Here is a 19,543-nt window from a genome sequence, read left to right on the forward strand (position 1 = left end):
TAGAGCCATGGTAATGAGGGTGTCACGGACAGGCAGTCAGTGGAATGGAATGTGCAACCCCTGCAACGCCACGGGAAAATCTTTCATGAGTGATCCTAATAAAGCTTTAGGTGACTAATGAGGCTTTTAATGAGATCGCCGTCTCTCCTTAGTGCTAGCAATGCTAGTGTATCATTCAAAAAATATAAAGGGATAGTCGTAAGACGGTATATTTTGTCTTGCGTCCCCTCTGTCCTGCTTCTGGCCAACTCTCTCCTAAACCCAGTCACAAACTTTGCTGGATTTGAAAAGCAAATCACAAATAGCAAATCACAAATAGATCAAGTGACTTCGTGACTGCTGGAGGTGAATCCCGGCACCTGCCTGAACTCGCACAGCCTTGGGATGGCCTGCATCACCAAATATTAAAAACTGGAAATGTTTCTCAAAGCTTCCGAAGGAGTGTGCCTACTTGCAGGTTGACTGGCATCTCTGGAGGCACCAGGGACCATTTCCACAGCCTCGGTGTTGAGTTCTGCCAGGCACACAAGAAGAACCGGCGGCACTAACATATGCCTGGAAGTGCAGGGAATAACGTGGAGGGGACTTTGGAGGATGCAGGGCCACAATGCTCTCTGCTCTAACGATGCAGCCGCAGACTCATGCCCAGGGCTTGCTTGGTCTTATGTCTCACTGTCATTTTTAGATTAAGCACAACCATGACAGCCAGTTCTGCTCTCCAGTGCATTTAACAACTTATTGGTGTGTCTTTGCACTTCGCCTTCCACTTACATGTATGTAACAAGAATAACATAGTTGGTGGATGGTGTCTACTGAGGACTGGGATTACTGAATGAGGAAAAAAGAAAGTCCTGGACCTCACCCAATAGAAGACTGAGCGCACCAGGGCCAATGTGACTGAAACGGAGCATTTCTCTCATACAACTTAAGCTTCGTGGTGTCAGACATAAAGTAAAATGCAAGGCTTCCTTCCTCCAACGAAACGGGTAGCTGAAGGAAAGAACACGACCTACCTGAAGACGGCAAGAGTCAGCGACCAGAGCACGAGCGGCTTCCGCAGTTCGAACTTCGCTCTTTTGTTCATCAGATGCCGACCACCAAATATAAAGGCCGCGTACAGTGCAGAAAACAGGAAGGATTTCTTCCTGTAAAGAAAGAAAGGGACCAAGCCTCGTGAGATGGGAGTCCTGAAGCCCCTTTTCACAGCAGCTGCCCTGTCTGTGCTAGGGACATTTTCTGGAGTAGATGGCCCACTCTGGGGAAACATTAATCCGCCTGGAGAAGTGTTCTGCTGGTAGCATCATCCTCTGGCTGCCAACCTGACACAGTGAGCAGCATTCAGTGCAGACAGATGCTCTTTTCAGGCCCCAGGATCAAAAATTTCAACGTAGTGGTTCCGAGCTACAAAAGCGACCTTTTCACTAGAGGAATTAACTTTATCCTTTCTAGGGAAATGAATTTAAAACAGAACTGTGGCGTTGGTCAAACGTAAGCATTAACGTTCAATGTTAATATATTAAAAAAAGCTAAACGGTGAGATACGTACATAAAACTGAATTTAACGAATCTCTGATATAAGATCTGCAAGACAACTGAACACATCTCTTTCAACATGGCTGAAAATCTGGTGTTGATAAAATTAAAACCATCTGGAGGGACACAGCGGTCCCCTGGAAGTATGTAAAAGGAAAAAAAGGTTCTTATCTGAAGAAACTAGTGTAAAAAAGCAGGTGTTGGAAGAATTTTAAAGCTCTTTGTCTATACGGATTCACACTGAGATATATTTATGAATAGGGTGTCCTAGATTTGTTTCAAAACACCCCAGGAAACAACCAAAGTAAACAAGTAGGGAAAGGACAGCGGGGGACAAAAGGGATGAGGGGGAGAGGGGCTCATCCTCCTCCTCCCCCGCAAACATGGAGAAACCCTTTATACACTGAAAAACGTCAAACATTTCCCATTTAAAGTATTTTCCAAAGGAACCTGCATTAAAACAGTATGAGAGGGTGGCCCCTGTTGGAGCTACTGTGAGCTTCTCTTGCTCACAGAGAGGCAACTGCTGTTAGAAATACATCAGCAAGATAATACAGGACTCCTCCAAGTCCCGCCCACGGCTGCTATGTTACTGTACACACAGTTTAATCACGCCAAAGCACACAGAGAAAGAGAAAGAATGAGAGAAGGGAGGGGTGGGGTCGGGTGGGGACTACATAGGCCTTGTAGAAACATTAAACATTTAAGCATACTTCCAGAGATAGAAACTTGTCCCTTAGTATGGGTGTCCGCCACGCGAGTGGAGCAGCGGCGAAATGGTTGAGGAGATAAAGCGGAAAGACACCATGAAAATCAAAGTACGCTGAAGGACGTAGCACACACGGCACTCCAGCGATTATTTCCCTGACTGCTGGAGCATTAGCCTGTAGCCAAGAAACACTGGGGCTTACAAGCACGCCGAGTCCCACCTGATAAAGCTATGATCCCAGGAGTTGACCCATAAATAAACACCATGTACGGTAGTTCTAACACTACCGTGCTACCATGGCAAGAGCTTGTTGGGACGCACAGTGCCGGCACGAAGCAGGTTCAGCGTGAATGTGTGCTGAATGAATGACTTTGTGCTTTCCAAGTTTGAAGCGAAGAGAACCTATGGGTCCTCAGCCAACTGCAGGAAGGAGCAGTGGGGACACTAAAGACAAGCGTATGGGTTATGGCACGGTTTCCTCCTCCAGCAAACTTTTTTTCTTTTTGGCCTCAAAAGCAAAGCCCCACCCCCAAAAAGATAATTTATGAAAAAAAATATAACTTGGCAATCTTTCAAGAGCTATCTTCACCCATAAATACACGTGAGTGTATTTGGGCTCTGGTGTCTGCCCAGGGTATGGTGTTAGAACACACAGAATGAGACACACTCTTTCTATATTGATATGAAACTAAGAAATAGAAAACATACAGAGCCCAGGCTTTAGCAATGACTTGCAAAAAAAAAAAAAAAGAAAAAAAAGGAAGGAAGGAAGAAAGAAAAGAAAAAAAAGAAATCAAAACCTACTGTAAAGCAGGCAGTGGTAATGTCAAACAGTATAGTTCTTATTTTCTTAATTATAAAGGTAACTGGGACTGGGACCACAAGGTGCTTATTTGTTCAGTAATTCCCCTGGGCAGACATCCCGCTGAAAGGCCCTGTCACTTAATCCCCTAATCACCTCACCTTGAGGCTTAAGAATCACTTCCACGTCAGAGAAACAAACCTAAAGGACTCAGAGGCGAAGTAGCCCTTAGGTTTCTTTTCAGTAAATTTACAGGAGAAAGGGAGGTTGGTCATAGCAAGTAAGGCTTTCTTTGGTGACCTCTGCAAAGGTAACTAAGCAGAAAAGATCTTTACCCTGAAAAGCCCAAGGAACCCATCCCACACCATCCGGCTCCAAGGGTTGAACTTCCCAGGTCTGTGAAACATTCATTCACTCCTCTCCTTGTTTCTCAGAGAACGCTGAGAACATTCTCAAAGAAAATGTCCCTGAAGAGGGCTTCTCATTTTTAAAACGATTTCTTTTCATTTTAGGTGTAGGCATGTTCGTCTGCATATATGTACGTACACCTTGAGACCGGCTGGTGTCTGAGGAGACCAGAAGAGGGCGTTAGATCCCCCACAAGCTGGAGTTCCAGAGAGTTGTGAGCAGTCACATGGGAGGAGAGAAATGAACCTGGTCCTTGTGCAAGAACAAGCGCTCTTAGTCACCGAGGCATCACTCTCATCTCTTACCCTTATTTCCTAGTCATGTAACATAATTTAGGTCCTGGTTTTGGAGGCATGAACCCAATTACTTGTGCCAACCAAATTAAATGATGTCTTTATACAGTTGTATCATTCTAGACATAAAGAAGAAAATGTGCCTCAAGAACCAAGGAAGAATAAAATTTCCCTCTTTCTTCTTCTTCTTTTTTTCGTTCTGTAAGTCACTGCTAATGTCCCTGTAAGACCAACTGTCTTTTTTACATGTTTCTTTAAAAATATCTTCCATAACTCAGTCAGGCACTGATGATACACGCCTTCGATCCCAGCATTTGGGAGATAGAGGCAGGCAGATCTCAGTGAGTTCCAGGCCAGCCTGGTCTACAAAATGAGTTCCCGGACAGCCAGGACAACAACAACAACAATCACAACCACAACAACAAAACTTCTAAAATTCAAGACGTGGTGGCACATACAAGCAACCCTAACATCTAGTAGAGGCAGGAGGATCTAGATTTCAAAACCAGCTTTATCTGCTTAACAAGTTCTAGGCTAGCCTGAGCTACATGAGACCATCTCTGAGAAAATCATCTGTTCAACCAAGGTAAACAGTGACCCAGAACTTGAGAATTATAAGGAACCTGAAGGGCAGAGTCCAGGGAGAGGTCAAGTCCCTCATCCTACTAGAGAGAGGATAAGGAGGCTGATGGCATTAGTTGCTCACGATCACTGTACACACTGGTCAAGACCAGCTAGAATGCTCGTGGTTAATCAATACCAAGAAGGCTGGGAGGCAGAAATGGACTGCTCTGGGCTCTGTGAGTCCCGGACAGTTAGTGACGAGAATGACATTGGCTTAAGTACAATGGGAACAACATGTGTTCCTGTAGACTACAGACATCCACTGTAGAGAAATCCAAACAATGTTCTGGGTGAGTTTATAGAGTTAAACCGGGTTCATCCATAAACAACTCAATTCCAACACTTGCAGGGCAAATGGGCGAAACAGGGTATCTTAATAACAAGGAAAAGTAGCCAATTTGGAAGAAGTATAAGCCGCTTTCTCTCATATACAAAAGTCATATATGAGAGAAGCAGAGGAATGAAGCAGAGGGCAGGGCTGCAAGGCCAAAGTAGAAGGTGGACCATTTAGAAAAGGGAGGGGCGGCAGGAGGAAGACAAAGGGGCGATGGAATAGATGTGATTCAAAGTACATTACATACTCGTATGAAAATATGGTGTCAAAAGCTTAAGACTCCCTCAGTAAGAACTCATCTACTGAAGCATTAACTCCCACTTCAAAAAGTGTAATTCCTTTTCCATTGTTTGGAAGGCTTGGCAAACTGGGCAGTTTCAGTGAACAAAACTTGGCTTCCCTACCAGTAACTCTCTGGTAAAGGTTCAATTACAGTCAGGTTGAGCAATGACTGGTTACTGGCCTACTCAGTGTTTAGCATGGATTAGTGAGCTCCCTGATGCTTCAACAGTAATCCAGTAATTCTCCATTTTCCTGTAGGCATCCAGGGATGGGAATAATGTGGCCACTACAATGTTTTGTATCAGGTAATTAGTAATCACTAGGTAGCATGGAGTTACATTGCTTAATGAGTCTCAATGTTCATCACACAGTACAAGCCTTCCTCTCGGGTACTAGACAAGTTCTTGCAGGGTGGCGAAACTGCAGCTGATTCCGAGGCACTGAACCAAGCAGGAGACAGGTCAAAAGGAAAGAGAGGACTTGACAGCACACGGCCTTGTGTGCCTGTCACACCATCATTGCTGAGCGGAGCCAAGTAGGTCTTAAGAGCTCCCCGGCTAGACAGTCTCCTGGGAAAGTTACTGTGAGCTTCAGGTTCAGTGAGAAAACCTGTCTCAGAACAACAACAAAAAAAACCCCAAAATACAAACAAACAAACAAAAAACAAAACAACAACAACAACCAAAAACGGAGGAGGATGACACATAACACCTCCTTTAGCCTCTGCAGCCGGGACATGGGCACACACATTTGTACACTCATGTATGCATACAACATGCAACACACACAACTAATGTGTATTGCTCCCTTGCGCTTGGACTTCTTTTTGAACAAGCAGAAACTCTGTCTCTTACATTTACGTCATCAGTAATAAAAGGAGATACTAATGGAAATTAGTTTATAACTAAGAAAAACCAGTTAAGTTATATTCCTAGAGATCTGGATTTCTCTATGGTACTACTTTATCTCCCAAATCACTCCCCGAGGTGGGCCTTTATTCTCGCTAGAATAAATGAACACCTTGTATAATTCAAATGGGTTTTTGGTTTTTTTTAAACTTGTGGGATGTCTCTGAAACCAGTACTCAGCTTGCACCTCCTTAGTTTCCCATTGAAATCTGACAGCGACTGGGCCTCCTCCAAGAGTCAAGCAGGCTGATTTCCAGAACTTTCACATGGGTGGTATTTCAACACAGGCTAACTCCTACTGAGCACCTTGCAAAGATGGTCTGAGTTCCTTCCTCAGTATTTCATGCTGTGTCTAAATGACCTTGTTTATAGCTGTCCATGCGTATCCAAGGGTCATGCGCGCGCACACACACACACAAACACACACACACACCTGTGAAAATGAAAACCAACCTGACAGAGGGGAATAAAAAAAAAGAAGAGATCTGTATACCTCCCAGTTCACTTGGTATTACTTAGTGCATGAAAAGGGTCTATGTAGCTGGGCGTGGTGGTGTTGCGTGCATTTAATCCAGTGCTTGAGAGGCAGAGACAGGAGAGTCTCTGTGAGTTCAAAGTAAGCCTGGTCTACATAGGGAGTTACAGGACCCGTCTCAAAGAGAAAAATAAGGAAAGAAAAGACAAAAAAAAAAGTAAAATAGAGTTTACACTTCAAGGGAATCCAAGAATTCTCTAGTTCAGATGCTGATTCAAGCTTTGATATGGTTTAGAAAGTAGTTTTTGGAAAGACGGGGCTCCAAAGACTGAAGAAGGTAACGGTGCTTTGGATGTCTATGCCGTTTCTGGTTTGATTAGAGGATAAAAAACAAATTTTCTTGAGAAAGGCCCTGGGGTTGTATTCTTAATGTTAAAGGGAGGGCTGAATTCTGTCACATTTTTGAGAATTCTAAGACTTCAAACAAACATCCCCTCCGCCCCATGAAAGCAATCAGAATTTCAGCACTAGTTTTGCTAAGTGTTTTAACATGCAGAAACAAAACACATTCCTCAAGATCCCGAAAATTAAGTTTGTGAGGCTCGGAAATGGCAAAGCTACTACTGAAAGGGGGGGGGGGGGGTATTTTCATCTGGTGTCTTCCGTCCCAAGAACCTAAATAATGTGTGATTTCCAAACACCTCCACCCCACTCACTTCCCTCTCAAGTGCTAATTTAGAGGTCACAGGCTTTCCTTATGTATTTTTTAAAGGTGAGAAAACCATGGTTCTGTACTTCAGTTTTTCTATCTTGAAGTAGGCCAAAGTAAAATGACATTTAGCGAACCGGAGAGAACAGCACCTGCACCTTCCCATCAAGGTCCAGCCCTCTTAGGAACAGACCTGGCATTGGACATCATCCATCACCATGCCTCAGCCCATATTTCATACTCGTTGCCTTTGAAAAACATGTGGGGCCTTGTTCTAACTGAAAACAGGGTTGGAACGGGAAGAGGATGCTCTCAAACTTTAACAACCCCACACCAGAAATTATCTAAGCATGAGGTTAGAGTCCCAACAGCCAATTATGGTGGCACCTCCTGGCACCCAGAGCTCTCTGGTGAGCCAGACTAGCCTACATGATAAGCTCCAGGCTAGCAGAAAGACCAAGACTCAAAGACCAAGGTGGAGAGCCACTGACCAATGATGCCCGAAGCTGATCTCTGAGTTTCACGGGTATGTGTGCACGTGAATCTGCACACACCTGTGCACCCCCCCACAAAACAAACGACATAAAGACCCCAAATCCGGCACCACTCACCTTTCCTCCATTGGTTAACAACAAGCTTCCAGAAACTATTTTAAAGAAAGATATAAAAATCTGCTTGCTTTTTTTTGTCTTCAGATAAAGAAGCCACCGGGATTTTCAAGACATAAAGACAACAGATTGGAGAGCAGAGAAGTGGCTCAGCAGTTAAGAGACCTTACTGCTCTTCCAGAAGACCTGGCTCAGTTTCCAGCACGCCTTATAACCATCTGTAACTCCAGTTCCAGTGGATCTGACACTGTCTGACATCCTTGGGTATCTGTACATTATTATGGCACATAAAAGTGTGCAGACATACAAAAATACACATAAAGGGGCTGGAGAGATGGCTCAGAGGTTAGGAGCACTGACTGCTCTTCCAGAGGTCCTGAGTTCAATTCCCAGCAACCACATGGTGGCTCACAGCCATCTATAATGAGATCTGGTGTCCTCTTCAGACATGGAAGGAATGTTGTATACATAATAAATAAATAAATAAATAAATAAATAAATAAATAAATAAATAAATCTTTTAAAAAATACACATAAAGAAATCTTATAAAAAAAACCAATCAAACAACTAGATTTATCTAAGAGCTAGAGATCACAGTTGGAAATGAATGTATTAAAAGGATATGATATGGACAACGGGACCAAGATTGTAAAAAAATTAACAAACAACTGATTTACAGTATTAAGTCAATTTGGACAGAATTTTCCTAGCTTTAAATCCAAACAGAAACAAACGACAGCCGCATAGACAGCGAGGTAAACAGACATAAACCCATTCATGGCTGTTAAGTACGTCTCTATCCTCAAGGGATGAGTATTGAAAGATGGCCTGGGTGTTGTCGCTACTGCCACCTTGTTTTCATACAGGGTTTATTTATTGCCTCCCAGATGGCTAGGAAATAAAACAAGCTAGGAAATAAAGTCAAGGCAGGAGAACAGGCGTCCACGGTAACCACTGGATGAGAGAATACACCTCTCACTAACTTTTTCAATGACATAAAATTCCGGTAGGAAAATGGGGATCACCCATGAAAAAAAAAGATACACAAGATGCTATTTCTAGGGCAGAGAGGCAAGAGCTCCTCAACAATGTGAGAATGGACGTTGAGTAAAACGTGGCACAACCTAAGCTACCAAACTGAAAAGTGACCCATACATTGTTCCCAACGGAGGTCTCCTCCCCATTACTCGGGGAAAGGCTATGGATCTATTTCTCTGGAGAATAATGGCAAACTTTTTAATCAGATATTAATATTGTTCCTTTCAAATCCGACCGCTCATCGCCACGGTGAAACCCATTATTGAGCGCAATCAACACAAACAAAACATGTAGAGAAAATACTCTTAACGTCATGTGTCCTCGCTCTTCCAATACTAATTAAAAGTCCTTTACGGCGAAAGCGAATGAAACCTGAATGAGCACTCACTCAGTGACATGGTTGAATTGTGTTTGCTTCAAAGAAAATTGATGTTTTGTAATCACAAAAGTCCCTTATACTTTGCTGCGGAGATCGTTAGAACTAAGTCTCTAGTGCCTAAAATCAAGGATGTCGAGGTAGCTGCTTCCCTCCAGGTAGGGCCTGTTTTCCTGCCCTTCACAACAGAGAGGTCCTGGGTTCTCACTGCCTCATCTCCAAACACTGTCCCCACCAAGGCCTGTTGGCATGGTCGTGTCAACTTCTCTGACTCTTGTCTTCCTGTCAAGAACCCCGTTCTAGGTTCTTGCAGTTCCTACGGGCTAAGAGTTCATCCAGGACCACAGGCTAGAAAGGTCCTCCAATCTCAAGGACCCCCAATGTTTAACTGGCTCTACTTATTCTGAAATAATCTTCCCAGCTCAAATCCCTTAATCTCGGCACAACCACCAAGTCTCGATAAAGCATTCGCAGGACGAAGGAGCAACACACGCACACTGCTGAGGGTCTCTCGGCAGTTTACCAAAGACCCAGAGCTCAGCCTACTTCCCCACAAACATTGGGGACACTAGGAGGTGATACCTTTTGTCCCCAGGAAGGTACATGATGGTATCTTTTGCATTTTCCAACAGGTGGGGAGGTGGTACCTAGCTCTTAGCTTGTGGACACACAGGAGGCTCCAGTTCCAGCCATCTACCTCAAAATATGACCTAACACAATGTCTCAATGGTGCCGAGAACAGGAAAGCCTGGGCAAGCAAAACTCAAGAAAGATATTAAGAAAAATCAGAGAACTCAAAGCCATTTTGTTAAAATAGGATACAGCTTCACGAATATGCTAGTATTATGGGATAGTACAACTAATGCTCAAATGAGCTCAACCTACATCGTTTCTACCAGATTCCAGGCAGGGTACATCCGACAAGGCCTTACCCAGCAAGCAGTCCCATTTAAAACTGCCAAAGTGATCAAAGCCAGATGGTGGTGGTGCACACTCTTAATCCCAGTACTTGTGAGACAGAAGCAGTAGGATCTCTGTGAGTACAAGGCCAGTCTGGTCTACAGAGCAAGCTCCAGGACAGCCAGGGATACACAGAGAAAATGTGACCAAACAGCTAAGATGGGCCCCACATTTCTCCGTTTCTCCCTTCCTTCTTTAAGACCACTTCGCCGGTCTCATTCCCATGGAACTGTGGTCCAGCTACCCAGACAGGCTGCTAGATCAATTGTGCCAACTGCCGGAGACCACAAGGCTTCTCTGCCCTGAAGGTCACCTGAAGCTTGGTCTGAAAAGGGCAGAAGGGAAGAGGTTAGGTGGACCAGAATGAGACGCCACTGTCCAGACATCCCCTCTCCCAACCCACACAAGAGTCCAAGTTCTTGCAGCATGGTTCCAGTTATTACTGCCACGGCTTTCATCTTCCCATTAGCTCAATCTCCACGAGATAATTGCACAAAAGCCAATTTCAACCCAGAAGGGAGCTGCGGTTCTGCCGTCAGCATGGGAGTGAGCTAGTGTTCACGACGAAACAATCTGATAAAATGGTTTCTATGACATAAATGTTCATTAGAGAGTGGGAATCGCTCCATCTCTAAGTGCTGGGATTACGCAGAAGCTAGGTGTTGGTTGTGATGAACAGGTTTAAGGTCTTTCAGCTGGTGGGGGGACGACAAGCATTCACCCCGTTTTTAGCTCCTCAGGGCTTTGGCTCCTCTCTATTTCCGCGGTGTTGGAGGCAGACTGATGAAACAAATGGCTAAATAAGTTCTGTCCGTGGCTGTTCTATATCCGCTGGTCATCAGTTTCTACAAGGAAACCCGAGCGAGACCTGCCAGACAGCGTCCCAGGCGGTTGAGGAGCCTTTTATAAAAGTATCTTCATAGCTTGGATGACTTTTATCTTTATATCTACCCACATCATTTCCCACAAAGACTTTAGTGCCCCTCCTCCTTTATTTATAACTTCAAAGCCAAGGGGGGAACAGGATACAAAGGCCTCTTGGGGAAAAATTCCTACCGGGAACACATGTCAAGATCACTCAGAAAATACGCACAGAAAGCACACTGTCTCTGTTTCTTTGGACAATGAAAGAAGACTTTTGTTTATCCTCAAGATTCTGTTTACTGTTTGCGAGACAGCCGGGTAATCTTTTCATTTGTAAGTCAGGTGATGCTTGGGAAATGACTGATGTACAGTTGGGATTCTCCGGCATGGCTTCAAAGAAAAGATCTTCGAAACTACAGTCCTGGTGGTACTGTTTTCACCAGGCAGCCTCAGAACTGCTACACCGTGAGACCCTGCTTCTAAAATAAAATCTTGCATTGGGGACATATTTTACAGAGAAAGAAAATATATTACTAGGAGACTAAGAGGAATAATTTATGCTAAAGTTAGCTATGAGAATGTACTTCAAGCTCCCTAAGTCTGAAGTCTAGACATTGCCCTGCAAGGGACTGTAAGCCTATTGGGTTTTTTCCCCCAACATCTATGGAAAGCTTGGTGTGTTCTCCCAGGCAGGCTGCTCCTTCAGCAGCTGTCCTGGGTCTTGCTGTGCCCCTAAACACCCACTCCTGGTTGGTTCAGCACCGCCTACTGCTTTCTTGGTGTGCCTGTTAAAATCAAAGACAGGGTGGGCAGGAATAACCGCCATTGACGGGTGCCGTGCATGTATCAGCCTTTCTTCCTGCTAGCTGGCTCCTCCCGCTCAGCCACCAAACATGTGTTTGGCAAGCAAGGGTTTCCCAGGATGCACACTATTCTGATCAGCCTGAAAATGGAAAAGACTTGATATTGTACCACAATAATCGGAATACTTCAGGCAAAGGAATTCCCGGGGCCGTGGGGTATGGGATGGGACAGCTCAGAGTAAAAGGACTCACTGGACAAACTGATGGCCTGAGTTCAAATTGTAGAACCCAGAGAGGAAGAGTATGTACTCTCAAAAGCTGTCCTCTGACCGCCACACATATGCAGTGGGCTGCACAATCCCACACAGAGGCACAGACACACACAGACAAAGGTGTCTGCTTGCTGTGCTCACACACACACACACACACACACACACACACACACACACACACACACACAATTGGAAAAAGAAGTCCTAAGTCAGCACATAGAGGTCATAAAATTCTGAGCTAATTGGGAAGGGACGATCTTCAGCTGAACTGAAGGTACTGGGCCACTTGAAAGCATGCCACTGAGGATGAGATATGATAAAGGAACTCTATTAGCCTTCTACAGGTGTTTCTGAAAGATAATGAAAAAGAAAGGATTAGCTTTTTCATTCCTGACCTATTTATTGTGGAAGGAAAAACAGGCTCCTTGTACACTCATTTCATCAGTTACTGAGAGGCAGCAAGGACGAGAGCCAATGTTTCCAATGTGACTGATGTGAGCAAGAGCTCAAAGTCCCACGATGTGCTGGCAATTATCGACGCATTACCTGCAGTCACAAAACCTAGACAGCAAGCCGCTCATTCTTTCTAAACCAGTCAGAAGTATTCTTGATCCCTTTCAAGTCAGTGAGTAGCGGCTGAGCTGGGACTGGCCATTCAGCCACGAGAGCCGAGTATTATATTGCAACACATAAGTGTTATAAAGGTCATTGTCCTGCCATGCGTTGACAAGTGATAAATGCAGGACTTATCACAAGGCTAACATAGGTGTCTTACACCGGTCTCTGCCTGTTTGTTATCAGCTGTCGAGTGTAAAGGGTATCAAGATGGAGGAATGCGGGCCTGGCACCACCATCAGATGGCCCAGAGGGACCACTGGCCAAGAATCTGCCTGTCCCTAATTCTACAAACCTGTCGTGGGGTGAACCCCATCGACCCTCAGCAAATACCAGCTTTTTGAACTTTTTGGCCATTAGTAACTCATGCTCTTAGGTTTTTAACATCTGCCCTTTGCCCATTAACGCCCATAGATCCTGATATGGAAAGAGACGGCAGGGTGGTGGTGTCTATAAAGCTTCCAAGATAACCCGGGTCACAATCCCAAGGAACTGCGAAGTTATGAAAGGGCCTGGCAAGGACAGAGAACGAGCAAGGGCGACCCAGTGTTTCCACTCTGCCAGCCCTCATGAGTCCACCAGCCATGGGGTAGAGAGCAGGGCATGCGCTGATGAGGAAGAGCCTTATACCCAGAATGCCCTGTTAGGCTGGCAACATAGCTCAAAAGGTAAAGGCATTTGCCTCCAAGTCTGAAGACCTGATCTTGATCCGAGGAACCCACATGGCATGGGGGATTGACCCCCTAATAAGATGTCTTCTGGCAACTGTGCAGTGACAAGCACCCAGGTACCTCCACACACACTAAATAAATAAGTAGGTTTTCTCTTTCTTGGAAGTAGCAAAAGGTTAATTTCTGTGTTTTATTTTTCTAGTTTTGGCGCTGTGCTCTGCCACTACAAGCCCAGCCCTCTCCATTTTCAGCTGGGTTTTCCTGTATCGTTAACTCTTGGCAAGATCCATCCAGAGGTGTGACCGCCTAAAAAACCGCTGGTGACATTTGGCTCGGACAAGGCTAGCATTGCAAAGGCACCCTGACAGCTTGTGGTCAAGAATTCTCATCCGTGACTGTGGATAATAATAAAACTATAGAGTTTTGATCGAAATGACAACAAAACATCTTGATTCTTTTTTTCTATGTTAAATCTACTCCTTGGCAATTTCAGATATGTATACAGTCTAATTCAAACATGTCTACTCCCCGGTTTTGGCCACCATGATGTATGATGTGCTTAAGAGATGGAGATGTGACTATGGGCAGAAATTTCTGTAGACAGCAGCCAAGTTAAGTTTTCCTTTAAGTTGTCTCAGGGTTTTTTTTCCTCCACAGCAATGGGAAGATGAACACCGTGATATGCCATTTGAGCAAGTAGCTCTAAGTTTGTATCCGAGCAACAACTCTGCTTCTTTCATCAACATGGCAAGTAGCGAGAGATAGCTGTGCACAGTGGTGAACAAAATTCCTGAGGCTGAGACGGAGTGAGCGGTTTGAGGGAACAGGGGCTGAAGAGCAAGCTGCGACCCTACCTTTAAAGAAAGAAACAGTGAATAGATCAAGCACTGCAGTACAGCCTTGAATCAAAACACTTAAAGCAGCCTCACACTAAAGAGATTTTACTCAGCCTTCCTTAGCAAAGAAAGTGTATATTGCTCTTGCCATTCAGGCTTATCTTGCAAACTCGAACTCAAACCTGAACATAGGAGCGTGCAAGCCACAGCTGGGGTGACGGCTCTGTGGACAAAGCGTGTAAGCATGCAGACCGGAATTCAGTCTCCAGCTCCCACATAGAAACGCCGGGTGGACATGGCGTCATGCCTATCACCCCAGTGTTCAGGGCTTGGCTAGCTAAGCTAGCTGAGCTCCAGATCCAGTGAGCGTCTGCCTCGGTCAATCCAGTAGAGAGCAACTGAGGAAGACACCCAAGTCGACGCCTGGCATCCAAACGCGGGCATGAACACACAGGGTCTCCCGCACCTCCCAACAGGGGCCGGCTCTTTATGAAAGCTGCCGAGATAATGTCTTCATTAGATAAGAGCGTGACTACAGGTACCTTGATTTTGCCTCACTAGCAAACTGCTTTTAGGTCCAAGATTTAAGAAAGAGCCGTTCTTGACAAGGACAGGAAATGGATTTTCCATTTTCTTCGTGAGTCAGCAGGGAGCAGAGTCCCCACAGGTGACTGGACACTGCACCCTATATTCTAGAGCGTGTCCAGAAGCCCAGCCTCAACGACACTGCAGAAGTGAAAGCACGGGAAGGAGCCATTGAGGGAAACCCAACAGAACAGAACTTTTCATCTGAAAGGGAAGCTGAGGGCCTCTGTGAAGAAACAGGCTCTCACTGGTCCTACGGCTTGCCTAGTGGCAACTAGCTAGTAGCCCCAGGTACACAGCATCTGTCTGTCTCCACGCATCCAGTGCTTGTAATCACAAACACACATATCACCTCTGCTGGCCTTTTACATGGATGCTGGGTATGTAACTCACGTCCACACTTGCCAACTGAGCTGCCTCTCCAGCATGCTCAGCCTTTCTAGGTGGCTTCTTAAAATGGCCTACTGCCTACCCACGAAAAGAACCTCCCTAGGTCAATAATGCCGATTTCCCCCTCCCAGGCATTCCGAACCCAGGAAACTAAAAATCTGCACAACCGTCAGTGTTAGAAAACAACAGAGCGTGGGATAGAAAATAACAGAGCCTAGCCCCAGATGACACATCTATAAGAAGTCTTGGGTACCCAAGGCTCAGGAACATCTCAAAGGCAGAGGACCAGGAAGTCTGCCGCGAGACCATGCCTTCTAGCCGGAACAGGAAAGCTACACCCATGGGCTCCTAAATTCTAACAGCTGACACTCCCAGGGAAATCTCATGGAGGGCAGGAGAGGATGGTACCCCTAGATGAAGAGCTATAGGCAATTAACTGCCCAGCAGAGGGTGACTGGGTCTTCCCTGAAGAAGTCAACCCTAGAAACACACAAATGCTGAACAGACTCAGCAGACTATATTTATCTGTTCATTCATTTATACGTATAACCGCCATGGTTAAAGAGGAAGCCAGAAATTTGGGAGGGAGGGAGGAAGATGAGGAGGGGTGGGGGGAGAGGAGGAAATAATGCAACCGTATTTTAGTTAAATGAGGGATCCGCGGTTAAACAGGAATCTTAGAAGAGGCATCGCCTTCAGCTCAAACTACTAGATCATCATGATGAGCTAGCTTCACAGCCTTAGCCACCGCTCTCTCAAACCCTCTTGGATTCTGACTTCCTAGTTTCAAGATACTGCAACTGGACCCCCAATCCAAGTCAATTGCATCCTGTAGTAAAATTGAACATTTCTAACTATCATCTGCATATAAAAATCATGAACAGAAATGAAAGCAAAAGACTGAATTAAAATGAACAGTCTTTCAAGGGGGAGGAAAACAAGACAAAGGGACTTAAGAGACCATCTCCCATATCTGAGGCCAGGCTCCGTGGCTGCCACGGCTCCACTCCTACAAAGGTAAACCAGTGTCTTACAAAGCGCCTACACCTTCTCATACGTTTAAGAATCTCACAGCACCGAGTCCTTATTATTTTGTTTTCTGCTTAAGAAAACTGAAGCGAAGAGTAACTTCTTTTCATGAGTAATCAGCTATATTGGATGAAATACACTGCTCTCCAGGAATGGTTTTGAGGATGGCAATTGAGTCTAAAGACACAGCGCCAAGGGATTTATTTATTTGTAACTTCAAATTTCACAAAGACTTGGGTTTTGGCACACACTCCTTCAGGATCGATAGCTCTTACCACAGAGGAGGAGGGCAGTGGTTCACCCATTGTTTCTTACAGAGCTCCACAAACACCCCAAGGGTTAAACAATAAATATTTCAATGTCCCAGGTATGCAGAACAGTTAACAAAACAGACGGCATTCCCTGACCTCAGGGCTTTCAATGGCTTTGGGAGGAAAACAGAAAAGTAAGTGGCAAATTGAGATAAGGGACAATTAGGAAACAGGAGCCTCTGTGATCTAAGTAAGTCCGAGAAGGCTCGCTGTAGAGCCAGTGGAGAGAGCACATTCCAGGGAACTGTAAGACCCTGAACAGTGCTCAACCTCCAATCCCAGAGAGATAAGGGTGAAAGACAAAGGCTCCAGTGGTAGACAGATGATTAGGGCTTCAGTGGTACTTTGAATGATAATGGCCCCATAGGCTCATAGAGGGTGCACTATTAGGAGGTGCGGCTTTGTGGTTGCGGGTGTGGCCTTGTTGGGGGAAATGTGTCACTGGGGATGGGTTTTGAGCTTTCAGATGCATAAGCCAGGCCCAGTGTCACTTTCCCTGAGCATCCGGATGTAGAAATCTAAACTACTTCTCCAGCATCATGGTTGCCCGCATGCTACCCTACTTCCCACCATGACAGTAAATGGACCGATACCCCTGAACAGCTCTAGTTAAGTCAACTCTAGTTAAAAGCTTTTGCTCTAAGAGCACTTGCTACTCTTACAGAGGACCTGGGTTCCATTCCCAGCACCCACACGGCTTAACATTAGTTTCAGGGGATCCAGTGATCTCTTTTGACCTCCATGAGCTTCTGGACACAGGTGGTACATATACGTACACTCAGGTACACACATACACATAAATTAAAATAACTTAAAAAAAAAAAACAACCCGAAGACAGCTCCAGTGGACCAAACAAACTTAAGTCTGAGCGGCAGAAACTCACAGGGGGTTCTAAGTGAATGAAGCCAGGCTTGGACTTGGGAAAGAAGCAAATGCCTGAATGAGTCTTACAGGAGTGGCCTAGATGTGAGAGCAGGACCCAAAGCTGGGGACAAAGAAGGCAGGCACCATGCGTAGTTAGGTTACATTCACAGGTCAGCACGCCCTAGCTGGGAATCATGTCAGGGCAATGGGTCAAATGTTCCACAGATGTTCGTGTATATAAGGTTCGGCGCGTGGTTTCTGCAAACAAGTTCTCTCCGTATTTACTTGCGAGCGCTGGGTACACAGGCAAGCCTGACACGTCCTCCTTTGTCTTGGTGTCTACTCCTGGGTCAGACATCTCCACCCTCTGTGTCAACGGTGTCAGATTCAGGACTAAGAAAACTCCTACCCAAACAACAAGACAGAAAGCCCTCAGCAACCTGGCAATGTGTTCTAGAAGCCCCAAGAAAAGCTGGACTGATGAGAATAGGTAAATCTGAGATTATTGAGCAAGAGAAGCACTTGGGGCCTCACACATAAGAACGGAGCTGTCATCTTTCACTGCACGGCAGAGTGACGCCAAGGCAAGGATTGTAACTGTCTCTTCTGCCGCTGAACTGTATTTTGAAATCACTGAGGGAGCTTTCCTCCCTGAGGAGAAAATGAATTATTTGTGAATACCAACACTAGTACTGTGTTTTGTATTTTCTGAGAGACGCACAACTAACTGTGAGGAGTCTCTCCCCCGTGATAGCTAAAGAGTGGCCACAAGCCCTTGAATCTCGGATCCCACAACACCAGGATGGACAATATATTTCTTGGCACGCCCCACAAGATGTCTTCCGAGGGGAACCAAGTGTTCCTGGGCAGGCTCCCAGTGCGCCTCTCCAGGTTGACTCAAGTTCCGGCCACGGCAGGTTTCCCCTTCGCTTTTCCTCTCAGTGAGGACGGAAACAGTCAACTGGTGAAGCTGGAGCACCAACCACATAGCCGAACGGTCTAAGGGGCACACCTCTGAGAGACCCTGGGTCCATACGGGTGACACAGCTTTGAGCTTTAGGCCTCTGCGCTACCACCATTGCCTGACAATCACCTTGCACCGTGAGTCACACATGAGAAGGATGGAGTGGAAGACCAAAGAGCTTTCCTGATACCATCAACGAGGAGATGCTTTTAGGCTCCACATTATGCTCTTTGGACTTGTGAGTGAAACAAAGATATTCCCCACTTTTGCATCAAGGCCTGGACTGTGGACTGTACATTAGACCCGCACAACACAGCCTTAATACTCTATTCAAACCCAAGTGTACCATCCTAAATCCTGTTGCTGCGAACAATCTAAAGTTCTATAGTAGTCATACACACAGAGTACACATGCTCACATACAACACATGCTCACACACACACACACACAAAACAAATGCTCACAAACACACCAATACAAGGTAGCATCTATACCGTCTCCTATAAGTACATTGATCTGATCTAACCTATGGGAAAGAGCAAGAAAACAGAACTCAAGACTCTCCGCATACTTCCTGGGCATCTTGTCCTTAAAGTCTCATTTAGCTAAGTTGCTCCCCTCCCACCACCACCACCAAGCGGCTTCCCAGGTGAAAAGGAGAGGACAAAAGTTTCCATGAAAATCCTTCGGGAAATTTAAGTAACACAGCATTAAGCAATCTTCGACTCAGCCAGCAGTTCAGCCACCATCCGCCCTGGCAGCTACTGGATATTTCACCTGAAATCAAATGTGTCACGTGGGCTGCAGGCAGCAACCACTGCATGTATTTACTCAGAGGTATAACCTGCTTGGCAGGCTCCAGGACTCTCTGATTGACTTCTATGAGCAACACATGCAGTCACTTGGAGCTATCAAAGGCAGCAGGCTTGCATCTGTGCATGAATGTGTGCATGTGAACGCGGATAAGTATGCGTTTCTGTTTGAAGTGAGCCTGTGTAGGTTTCACACACGATGGGGATCTTTAGCAAATGAGCTCCCACTTCTGGACGGAAGCTCTGGCTGCGGTTTTCTTTTATTGTTTTTCCTCAATATACTAGGAGCTTCCGAATTTATTAGCACTTAACGCCTGCACCTTGGATTTGGACAACAAGGAGAAAATAACAAAACACTATGAAATGTCTGTCACAACATTGCTGCCGTTCCCGTGGGCTGTTCCGAGCCTTGCACTGATTCTTATGTATGTGGAAAGAAGATGAGTTTCCGCACCGTGAGACAGCA

At 45.4% G+C, this 19,543-nt stretch overlaps 1 protein-coding gene across 2 annotated transcripts in view; it reads right to left on the reverse strand.

Annotated features, from left to right (window-relative positions):
• Positions 1–19,543, reverse strand: part of Elovl6 (ELOVL fatty acid elongase 6) — a 105,347-nt gene that overhangs the window by 28,857 nt on the left and 56,947 nt on the right. For both annotated transcript variants that reach the window (XM_087897583.1, XM_087897582.1), the window contains exon 3: positions 1,014–1,145. In XM_087897583.1, the coding sequence (XP_087753709.1) occupies positions 1,014–1,145 (132 nt within the window). The remainder of the gene's footprint in view (positions 1–1,013; positions 1,146–19,543) is intronic.

The sequence above is a fragment of the Myodes glareolus genome, chromosome 17, assembly GCF_982192425.1.
Source record: "Myodes glareolus chromosome 17, mMyoGla1.1, whole genome shotgun sequence".
Lineage (NCBI taxonomy): Eukaryota > Metazoa > Chordata > Mammalia > Rodentia > Cricetidae > Myodes > Myodes glareolus.